The sequence below is a fragment of the Colias philodice genome, chromosome 17, assembly GCF_061535455.1.
Source record: "Colias philodice isolate Cphi_HAF_F1 chromosome 17, ilColPhil1 Martin Lab GWU primary, whole genome shotgun sequence".
NCBI classification, from domain to species: domain Eukaryota; kingdom Metazoa; phylum Arthropoda; class Insecta; order Lepidoptera; family Pieridae; genus Colias; species Colias philodice.
Window position 1 is genome coordinate 6,091,065 of NC_143102.1, and position 12,671 is coordinate 6,103,735.

A 12,671-nucleotide genomic window follows, 5' to 3' on the forward strand; every position below is an offset into this window, starting at 1 on the left:
CAATCTAATAGTACCGGTCACAAGTTGCACTTTTGAGTTTTTTGGAAGAAAAAAAATAAAAAGTTCAAGTATCGTAACTACCCTAATAAAATTCAATTACCCGTAAACGCCTCCGCGGTGGAATCTGGTATTTTTATCAATGATAGACCTAATTATGAGCAATCTATCTGTACCGGTCACAAGTTGCGCTTTTGAGTTTTTTTGGAAGAAAAAAATAAAAAGATCAAGTTCAGTAACTCAAACTGCCCTAATATAACGTTTTGACAATCGATTCCTCCTAAAGGCTTCCATGGAGGAATGTGTTTATTTTACCAATTATAGACCTAATTAAGAGCAATCTATCAGTACCGGTCACAAGTTGCACATTTGAGTTTTTTGGAAGAAATAAATATTTTTTCATCGATTGATGTGTAGTATGGGGAAATTGTTTGAACCAAAATCATTTTTTACTGCGTATAACTCAGAAACGGTAGGATATAGGAAAAAATGATTTAGGTACAACTTGTAAATAATTTTATGGCCTTTCAACTTTTCCTTGAAAGTTTTTCTCTAACATGTACCGTTTTTGAGATTTAAGCGAAAAATGAAAAAATGGACTCATTTCCCCCCTCCCCCCACTCCGGGGCTCCTCCTAGTGTCCCGGGGTTTTAGTATGTTTATTACCTAGGGACTCTTGACATGTTTCCGAAGAAACATCTTACGTTACTAACTCACGCACTCTAGAACTTTTTATTCAATGGACTATAACCTAATTTCGAATTATGTTCCCTGTTTGAGTAATAGCCTTTACTCATAACGGTCACTTGGTACACAGGTGGTTCATTTGCTTTTACTTGAAAAATTACAGCCTGGCCTGAGAAATAATAACTGGGCGAAAAGATTTATTGAGTAACCCTTTCTTCAATTTACTTTTTATTACGACCGCTGCTACGTGTTTTAGGTAAATATACGTGATGTGAGTACATATTGTACTATAAAGTATATAATCTTATATCTAGACTGCCTATATATTCTCAGACACGTAATCAGTAAATGTAATATGAATGATTGTGACAAGAAATGTTTGTATTTATGGCATGCCGCACCGCAAAGAGAAAATATATGAATTAATTTGACAGTAATTATTAATAATAAACAATAACATCAACTATTTCAGTGGAATAATTACAATTTGATAATTTGGAGGTTATTTCGGTTTAATGTTGTTATTAAATTAATAAATTATTAACAAATGATGACTCGAGTCTGAAATGTTCAGTTTCATAAATAAAGAATAAATGTTTAATAGTTAGGTAAACCTACTTACATTATATTTTAAAAAGTTAAAATCATCCAAGTCTAAAAGAATCGGTTACATACAAACATACAAGCATAGATATTAAAAACATACAGGTGAATCTATGTAGGTATGTTTGTATTTATATCTGGCTAATCTCACAGGAGCATACTCTCAAGATGTAAACTTATCCGGCAGAGAATATCTAATTTTAATAGCCTTGACACAAAAATGATGTTTACCTACATTTCATTAGCGAAACGAGTTCTAAAACCGCAGGTGAACGTCACTTTAGACTAGAGAGGAGACTCAGGTGAACCGGACTTTGCCAAAAATACCACTTAACCGTTTCTCTGTTACTCATGTTTACATAACTGATAGTAAAATATGATTCATGTGATATGACAATATCTACAGACGACTTGCGACAGTTCAACGATATCTTATTAACATAATATCAAGTTTGAATAGGCCATATAAATTCTATGTTATTGTTATTTGTTGTACGAGAATAAAGTTTCGAACAGTTTTCCATTTAGTTTAACAATAAATAACTACAAAATCTAATTTCTCTGGCGCATATCAAACAGCTGTTGCAGAAGTCAGTATTGACATTTTAATAAAGTCAGTGCAATTTGTCATTCATGTACATGAAATACATTTATTTTCAAGTTTCGAAACATTTAATCACGTCTCTAGTTGACATTATTTATGCAGTTGCATTCGCATTGGCATAACAGTTTAGTCAATAAAAATAGAAACAAATGACTATCGACTCACCTCTTTCTGTTCAGTGGGAGTACTGGACCTGACTCCTGTCAAATCTTTCCACCTAAGCACCCCCATGACTGCCTGTCGCACCCACGATCCCCTACGCCCGGTCCTCCCGTTGGAAAGTTCATCAACCACACCACACAAAACTGTATTCACTACCAATCCCCTACCACCACCATCTTTTTCACTTTTCAGCGCCACTTCGCTGCTTATCGGTAACGACCGTCTCTCCCTCATAAAGCCAGAATGTTTTTTCGAATCAACAATTTTCAACGCCTGCCGAATCGCATCCTCGAGTCGCACGCGTCATTAATCATCATAAGATCCAGCTTCAAAGAACTACGTAAATCTCGCGGTTAATCGTTTATTTTTATTATCACTTTTCGGGTCACCCAGCTGCTCGTGCCCTGAGCGGCCGAGAACTTTTGCAATTATTTACACGCCTCAGGAAAAACAGTCCCAAAAATGTGTCCCAGATAGCTTTGTCCAAAAATGCTATTCACGGCGACGTTAAAACTTTCACTTTGCACTGCCGTTTTCCCTAGAAGTGGGTTATAATTTCACGTGTATATGCATCCAACAAACTTTGTTTGTTTTGATTACACAATAGTTCTTCTATATAATATTTCCGTTCCACTTATCGGTCGCTGAATAGTTGATAACAATCAAAACAATAATAATAATATAGGATCACGTACGGACTTCCGAAACTGTCAAAACACGAGCGAAACGTGAGAATCAAGATAACGAGCGATACGTCCACACTCTCTGACGTTCGAAAACGGAATGGATTATGGAATGGAAAAGCCGAAAGCGGCAAAGCGCGTGCCAGACGCAAGTTGCTAGTTGCTACATGCAGCAAGTCACCAACGGTTCAGTAATGACGCCCCGTCTCTGTCTTGGTTACTGCGTTTCTTTACGTACGACAAGGAAAAATAGATTACCACAATACCGATGTAAATTTTAAACAGGTGATGGATGCAGTCGGCGATCTCAAAAAGTTTGCAATTTAATTTATTCGAATACAATTTAGTTAGTAGTATAATTAATATGCAATAATTGCAAGCACCAAAATGAAAGATGGCAGCCATTTGCATGTAGGAGTGGCATTCGCGTGGGAATATCCGGCGCTCACCAGACCATAACTACCTGGTGGAACAAAGATTCAACAGGTGCCAGGAATACAGCTGCTTCCGAAGCCGAAGGAACCCAAAACCTTTAGGAAATCTATCTAGTAAAAAGAATTAACATCTTTGTCGGGAAGGATGTGGGAACGGTAGTAAGGCTGCACTTCCTAGAGGAAAGGATCGTAATGAAAATTAGTATGTATAAAATTACTTCATTGTGGTAATTAGTCGGGAGGTTATTGTAAATTGTATGTATTTTAAGAGATCTAAGGGTAAATGAGAAAGTTTTGTTTATATCTTTTTTCGTAAGTAAGTACTTATGTTCATCATTTATTTCTAATAGGTAGAGCTTCAGCGATGACTTATTAATTCGATCGAAACAATATACAACACGTAAAAGTAATTTAAATACACTATGGACAAAAAATCATATTAAGAATTTAATTTAAAAAAATACGTAGAACAGGTATTTTGTACACTGTGAACTATTGAAAAGTATCAAGAGTAGTCAGTCAACTGTCAAATAAAGGGGACTGAATTTATGTGATATTCATACAGGAATAAAGATAAAATCGTATCTCTATAATATGTTACCGCACAAAAGTTAAATCCAACAGAATGCCAAATACCCACAAATAATGTGGTTAAGTCAAATTCTGTGTGTATTTGATGAGCATATTCCCAATGAGCTTCTAATTAGAACGTCATTGCAATTTTATGAAATTTTTACGAATATGAAAGTATATGTAGATAATAATAATATCTAGGTACTCTGTTTCGTCTAATTCTTGACAGTCAGGCAATAACAATAAAGTAGACATATTTGAAATTTTGTCTTAGTACTTTATACCTATGAATAAAGATACAATATCAAATTAGCCAGAACTACTCACTAACTACTAACTCATGCAATACAATGCAATAAATTAAAAGAGCAACCAAATATTCCGGCATCATTTGGCATTAAACAGTAACATATGATTTTACTTGTGTTTTAAACATTCGGTTAACCGCGGGGTAGCAAGGGACGCTCGCAATCCCATTTAAAGCCATCTCATATTACGTCAGAAGCAAACACTAGAATTTCAAAAGGAAACACAAATGAATATGTTAAATTAATAGTGTTGTGCATGTTTATCGATAGAAATATCGACTTATGGTGTGACAACTTTAATGTGATTGAAAGAATGTCAATGTATCAATAATTAGTAAGTACGAATTAAAATTTCAATTATTAACTACATTTCGGCCCGCGGCTTCGCCCGCGATTTCATAGAAAACCCGCATAGTACCCGTTTCTGTGTGATTACCGGGATAAAAAGTCCTATGTCCTATTCTGGGTCTTCAGCTATCTACATACCAAATTTCATTGTAATCGCTTCAGTAGTTTTTACGTGAAAGAATAACAAACATCCATTCATTCATTCATCCATCCATACTTACAGCAGTAATTTACATCGTTTGTATTAATTTTTTTTAACTACTGTAGAATAACTATATCAATAGTAGAAATTAAGATGAACGGAAAACAATACACGAAGAAGGAAGTGACAATACTAATTATTGTGAAAATGTGTATTTTTCTACAAATTGGATGACTTATTGTTCCCTTGTTTATTATTTCGCGATATTTCTACTCGACTGATTAATTAGTTCCATCATCTCACAGGAAATAAACACACACACATACTTCCTCAAAACGCAGTATTCTATATCTGTCACTACAAATGAAACTCAGAACTATGTCACAATACATAGAATTCGAAATTCTTTTTACTGTGACTATTCTTATAAGGATAAACGGACATACAGTTTTGCAATTTGCATTACAGATTCTATGGAAACATTATCGTGTATACTATGTTTGGTTTTAGTTTAACAGTTATGTAAACAGCTTAATTACTTAAAGAATAATGGGTATTCTTCATCATACGTCATTAATGTTAATGGGGTGATAGATAAACCTATATTATTCATAGATGAAATTAAAATACAATGCAACTACAACGTAAACAAACGCGTTATTCATAGACAGTATTTATGAATAAAAATTAAATATAAATTAATATATAAGTGACTCATATACTCAGTTTGTGAAAGTATTGAGCATTCTTTAAGTACTAGCGGTCCACCCCGGCTTAGCCCGTGGTACATGTTTATGTTTTCTTTCCATTAGAACCATCCTCGTACTTCAAGTAATATAATAAAAGAAGAATTATCGAAATCGGTTCAGCCGTTCACACGTGATGCCGTGACAACGCGAAACGGGTTTCGTTTTTAGGTATATAGATTAGTTGTGGAAGTGAATCCAAGCTTCTATGAACTAGTAATAAGCTTATGGGTTATGACGTAAGTATTTTAAAGTAAAAGACAATAACTACAAATAGATACTAATTTCAAGACTACACTCACCGGCACGGAATCTTGGCCACTGCAAATTTTTGCGTAAAATAACACTATTTCTTTTCTACTACAAAATGCAATAAAAATTTAATCAAAACTAGTTACTTTAATGTTTTTACTAACTTTTAGTAATAATTGGAAGTTTATAAGAAGTACTACCGCGTAGATATGAATTAAACAAGAATTTACGCTTTTCCTATAAAATTTAAATGATTTCTTAAAAAATGCACAAAAATTAGAAAGAACGTTTCCATAAAAAAAAATTGACCTTTTAATATAGGGTGTTTCCTTCTCTTGCCTTAAACACTGTTTGCATCCAGTATGGCATACTCTAGAAGTCATTTTTGATGTCTACTTGAGCTATAGTGTACCAAACGGCCCCAGCTGTATTTCTAAGCTCATCTAACATTGGTGCTGGGTTGGTATCGAACTTAATGTTTCTTTTAAGCATGTCCCAGATGTGTTCTATTGGATAAAGATCCGGGCTACGAGCTGGCCACTCCAATTTTTCAATAATAACCTCTTGAAGGTACTCTTATACGCATCGTACGACACGCGGTCATGCGTTATAGTGTATTAGTAGCAAATTTTCTTCACTGATAAACCTGTAATAGGGCTGAACATGTTCCTGGAGAATTTCCTCGATGTACCTGATCAAATTTAAGCCATTATCTACGGTAACTAACTCCGTGCGAGCATCGGAACTTATACCTCCCCATACCATTATTGACCCTCTATGAAAAATCGCAGTTTGAGCGTGGTGATGGATGAAAACCTCTCTTCTCGTCTCCTCTATACTGACTCTTGGCTATCAGAAGCTCGTAAAGTGCCTTAGCAGTCATCTGTGAACACCTCACGAGCGCACTGGCTGTGGGTCCAGTTTTCATGTTCTCGTGCAAAACGAAGACGTGCTTCTCTGTGATATCTGAGGAGTTCTGGACGGCGTGCTGGTCTGAAAATCTTCAAATTAACTTCCTTCATTAGTCTTCTCACCGATTGCTCACTCACATTTATTATCCTAGTGTTTTAGAGCCGGTGGTGTATCTCAAAAACTGTCAGAAAGCCATTTCTGAGTATGTCTTGAACAATAAACGGGTCTTCTCGAGCTGATGTTCACCTCACGCCTTCATTTCCTGGTCTGCACGTGTAGCTGCCAGTCTCCTGGTATCTTCTCCATGCATAGTGCACCGCTGAACGTGGTACGTACTGAACATTAGGTACTTTACGTTGCGGCAGTCATTGGTCTAACATTGTGATGGCCTGAGCAGGTTGTTCAGATGTAAACGGCATTTTTTATTGTTTGTTATGATCATTGACTACAGTACAACAATAACAATATCTTCAAACGGCATAAACGATATCGAAAAAAGTTTAAAACGAACAATTCGTAACTTCGGCTTAACCGCACAAATCACAAATTTCGAGTAACTCTTAAAAAGTGGTAAAAGATTATTCTCAAACTTAATGATTTCTTACCATAAAATTAAACAAATAATATGTTAACATATCTGCATACAAAAAAATCGTGAAAAACACTTCAAACTTTTTTTATCGGCAAATTTGTAAGTGGCCAAGATTCCGTGCCGGTGAGTGTATTAGGTACATTAATTAAAGCAATATAATATCATATCGAACGGAACTCAGATAAAGGTAAGTTGAATTAAATAAATAATGCTTTGCGAACATACTCCAGACTCCCATATTAAGTATTAACCTATAACAATAACAATACCTACGTCGTTTATAATAATCAAAACATGTATAAAAGTCCACCCTTTTCATACGTAAAGAAATAAAATTAGTGACTATTTTTATACATATTTGTATTTTGTACTACATAAATTATACAGGTATATTCCATGTTATAATGACAGTAAAAATGTAATCACTATGAATTACGTTTTCTAAATAAGTTGGAGTAAACAAAATTATTAACGATGCTTCCTAGAAATTCAATCCCTGATACAAAATTGATTTTCCCACTTGGCAACTAATTTCATAGCATTTTGTATATTATATAATATAACTAATCAGACATTTACGAGTAATAATACGATTTACGATTTACGAGTAAATAATAAACAGCTTACAAGACGCAGTAAAAACCTTATTAAAAACTTTCCCTAGCCATCGGCAATACGCATAATAGTTATAATCTATTTTCTCGCTTATAAACTGCATTCAAACCGCAGTTACCGTTTTCTCTTTCACTTTTGCGTTACTGCAATTTTCAGACAAATCTTAATACTATTATAAAGGCGAAAGTTTGTAAGGATGTATGGATGTATGGATGTATTGATGTATGGATGTTTGTTACTCTTTCACGTAAAAACTACTGAACCAATTACAATGAAATTTAGCACACATATAGAGGGTAACTTGGATTAACACATAGGATAGGTTTTATCCCGGAAATCCCACGGGAACGGGAACTATGCGGGTTTTCCTTTGAAAACGCGGGCGAAGCCGCGGGCGGAAATCTAGTTTCTCTATAAATATAGAGTTTGTTTGTTTGAATGCGCTAATCAGGAACTACTGGTCTGATTTGAAAGATTATTTCCGTGTTAGACAGCCCATTTATCGAGGAAGGCTAGAGGCTCTACATCATCACGCTAAGATTTATAGGAGCGGAGCATTGCGGGTAATACCGCCGGGGCACAACTAGTATTGTATAGGTAGGAAAGGAGCCTCAATCTTAGGGTAAGCATTACAAGCTACCAATAACTAACCAGTACAATTAGTCGGAATGTCATCTACTATAAGATTGGATTTAGATAGGAATATATGTTGGTTCCGAGGAAGGATAGAATAGGCTGCACAAATTGCCATATCCAAAATTGCATTTAGCAGTATGTAAATGTAAATATGAAACTAAACTGAATGAGCAGAATCCATTGGACTTGTATAATAGAATAAAAGCTTGATAATAACCTTATTAATAAGATCAAATTGTATAAGCACATCAATTTAAAACTTTAATGAAGATAATATATAGTTTGTTAAGGCTTTGTTAATTGTATGGTCCATTATCAATCAATTATTATAGCACTAGCTATTATTTTCAGCATTAACTTTCTATAAATGAACGTGAATATACGAGTGAGCTTTTTTACATAAAAAGAGAGAAAATTCTCACAAATGAAATCTTATTAAAGATTTTTTTAGACCTGTCGTATAGAATTTATAGTAGCATAATAATTGAAATTCCGTGCACTATTTTGAGCTCGTCGTCCGATTATAAACATAATTAATTATCTTAATTGCCCTCTTGCTTTAAGCTTCATAATAGTGCTCTATAAATAATCGTAGCTTTCATGTGATACGTTTAATTTTTTTTTGTCTATCGTAGAGGTAGATAGGTAGGTAGGTAGGTAGAGTTTTTATTATTTTGACGAATGTTTATGAGTGGGTTGAACAGTGAACTTCGTCACAAATAGGGTGGTAAGTACTTTGCTTATAAAATTTTGCGTAGATATTTTTTTAACAAGAGAAAAATAATATAAAGAATTAAATGTTTATTTGTACACTTAGAATTCCATAGGGCAAGGACAAATAGGCCGCACTCAGAAAAGGTCACATTCTAAAAGTATTCCAAATAAGTAAAACTAGAATCATAACATAAAACCTCAGCGGGAACTTAAATTATTTATCACTGAGAGACAAGGCCTTATAGACCATAATATACTGTTTTCTTTACAAAATAGTTATAACTTATGAGGTTCGTTATATTAAAAAGCAACAAATAAATAAATACGATGACTTTGCAAGTGGAAGTTTTCGCATCGATTACAGAGTAAAACCAATATGAAATGAAGTGTGAGTATTACCAACTACTAACATAGTAAGTATTTAGTTATCTGTGGTGGGTATTTAAGCGCGCGAAAAATTCCATTAATTGTCAATCGATTACAGATTAAAAAACTCAAATGACGTGTTAACATCGATATGGTGTGATTAAGCGTGTGACGTAACTGCCGACGTCTAATCCGAAGGCTGATTGCATCGGAGGCTCGGTTCCGATGCAGTTTTGCATAGTCAAGATCAAGTTGGCGTAGTGATGTGCGCAGACGATATCGATGTTTTATTTGGGTTTTATTTGAGATATCGATGACTTCATATAGGCATGAAATGTGTACATGTAGAAAAATCAATCAATATGTTAAGAATTTTAAGTAAATGTAAATTAATTATGCCGGTGATACATAACATTTTAAAATTATGATATCTCATTACATTCTAATTCTAATTATTTAAGGTTCTTACTTCTTAACATTAGTTGTTATTTTTACAAAAGATTCACCTGGAAATGTTAAATCTACATTTTAATCGAATAAAATTAAACATAAACGAGAAATATGAGGAGAGAAATTTCTGCACGGACAGGCAGTATAAACGCATTTTTTTGCTACCTTACGTGTATGGTATAGACAATTTTCTCCCACTTTAATAAACGCTTACTTATTTGTAGAACCGGATATATTCTTACGTGCATTTAATTATAAAAAATCAAGCTACCAATGGAGTTCATATTTGTAAATTTTCCATAAACTTTCGGCGCATTTCTTTAGTTTATATTAAAGTTCTTGCACCAAACACCTTACTATAATTTACAATCTAACTAAATGTTTAATTTTATCGTAAAGTAACTTCAACGTTCTTTTACACCATACGAATGTACAGTTAAAACAAAATTCACCTGATCGCATAGCATCCCTGTGAAATGATTACGTAAGCGACGCATCACTTATGCAGCCGCATGCACCTCATTGGACGGTCGTTAACAGTCCTGTGCAGCACATCACTATGCTATAATTACATGTGCACTAAACCCAAAACATGCTTACGTGAGATCGGATAGATACAGGTCTCGTGAATTGAACAGAAATAATTATGTAGAACTAAATTACATACATTCATTATGATATGATAATATATTCGAACATTATTGATTATTGGATTTAGAAATTACACTAAGAAATTCCCTGAAATAACCTGTAATTTATTCATTCGAAAACTACTGAACTGATTTGGATACATATAGATTTTTTATCTCGTGTACAAACTCTATACCTACTTTGAAAACAAAACGGAACAATATCGTCGCTTCCTTCTCCAACAAAGCATTTTGCAATTAACGCAAGAAAAGCTTGCAACTTATGCAAAGCTTTAAATTTCTTCAAATTTTTCTTTTCTCGGTTGCATTTCGTCGCCATAACACCGAGTTTAAAAGATAATACCCTTATTACCGGTAAAATATAACCGTGAAACGGTCTGCGCTGTTTTATTTAAGGTAAGCTCGCAAACTAGTCGAAAACATTTTTAATAGCTTCATAGTAGCGCTTGCCAAGGTATAATTTAAGCTGTAATCCGATTTTATAAGTCTACTAACGACAGAATATGCGGTATTTCGTTGCAGTATATTTGCTCAACTGTAATGTAACTAACGGCTTTCCTAGCCTCCATGTTACGAAGGAAATTGAATATGTTATGTATCCTTGCAATATTACTAAGCTACTGCTTTTAAATTTGTTAAAGTTACTTCATTTTAAGTCCGTATACAGATAAGGCAGACATTTTCAAGAGACATTATCAAGGCCTATTGGCGGCATATTAAATGGAGTTTAAAATTTACAATTCATTATATTTAATCATGTACCTATAGTATAAACAAAATATTTGACCTAAAAATGTGTAATACGAATGCAACGTCACAATACCACCAGGCGAAACGTTAATAAAAACAAGATGTTATAAGCGTTAATAAGATGAATCACAACGACTCAGTAAATAAATTACAACACCACATTGTATGCTATTCAATATAAATCCACAATTCACATCATTACATTCTATTGACCATTTAAATAACCTTTAAAATCGAAGGTCGATTGAGATCAGTGATCGAAAGCCATTCACGAATACAATATATTGACCTGGTATTGGGTATAAATGGAAAGAATTAAACCATTTCTATAGGGCCTTTTAAATATCTGAAATACATAAAACACACAATGAATAATACCTGTTTATACTTTACTAGCGGTCCGCCCCGGCTTCGCCCGTGGTACATATTTCGCAATAAAAGGTAGCCTATGTTCTTTCTCAGGGTCTAAAGATTATCTGTGCCAAATTTCATCAAAATCGGTCCAGTAGTTTATGCGTGAAAACCACAGACATCATGTCTGTGGTGAAAACCATACATACATACATACATACAAACCTTTCCTCTTTATAATATTATTATATTATATAGAATATAGATATATAGATATAGAATATAGATTATATAGATATCGATATTCCACTTTAACGTACCTAGTTGCTATACCTAAGATATGAACACGATAATATTGAAACTAATGCATATATAATATTATAACAGTTTCACCTATTACATATTTACATATTTCCTATAGTTACAAATACTTTTGTTGTTTTATTTTCTCTTTTTATGTAAGGATTTATAGTTTATTAATATTATACGAAATACCTTCATTTAATTAAAGGAAAATGTTATTTTATCAACGAAGTTCTCAAAAACTATATGAAACTATTTCTCGTTCCTTTTAAAAGCTAGGTTAAAACTTAAAAGCCATCGTAATATTATGCACTTAGCACTGCTTATTTTTTCTCATTTTTTCAATTAAATTTTAACGTTTGTTAAAAAATACTTTTCTCAGTTTATATGTATTTTAGGTTTCGTATATTAAATAACTTCTTATTTATATTCAACTAGCTTTCCACCCGCGGCATCGCCTGCGCAGTCAAAGAAAAACCCGCATAGTTCCCGTTCCCGTGGGATTTCCGGGATAAAACCTATCCTATGTCCTTTCTCGGGTATCAAAATATCTCTATACCAAATTTCATGCAAATTGGTTCAGTAGTTAAGGCGTGATTGAGTAACAGACAGACAGACAGAGTTACTTTCGCATTTATAATATAAAAAAGTATGGATAAAAGCTAGTAATAATAGGTATGTAATAGGTAATAGGTAGGTATGTACTTTCTCTAACTATTATTTTACAGTTCATATGAATTTTGCGTTATTCCTTAGCAATTACTAAACTTAAAATAAAACCTTTTCGTGTTTT

General features: G+C 33.7%; 1 protein-coding gene across 4 annotated transcripts in view; it reads right to left on the reverse strand.

The window, feature by feature from the left end:
- Positions 1-12,671, reverse strand: part of RapGAP1 (Rap GTPase activating protein 1) — a 223,922-nt gene that overhangs the window by 78,755 nt on the left and 132,496 nt on the right. The window contains exon 1 of one of the 4 annotated variants that reach the window (XM_089706130.1): positions 2,057-2,838. The exons of the other annotated variants lie outside the window; for them this stretch is intronic. Within the exon in view, the coding sequence (XP_089562256.1) occupies positions 2,057-2,287 (231 nt within the window). The 5' untranslated portion in view covers positions 2,288-2,838. Of the gene's footprint in view, positions 1-2,056; positions 2,839-12,671 lie in introns of those variants that run through there. 4 annotated transcript variants of the gene reach the window in all.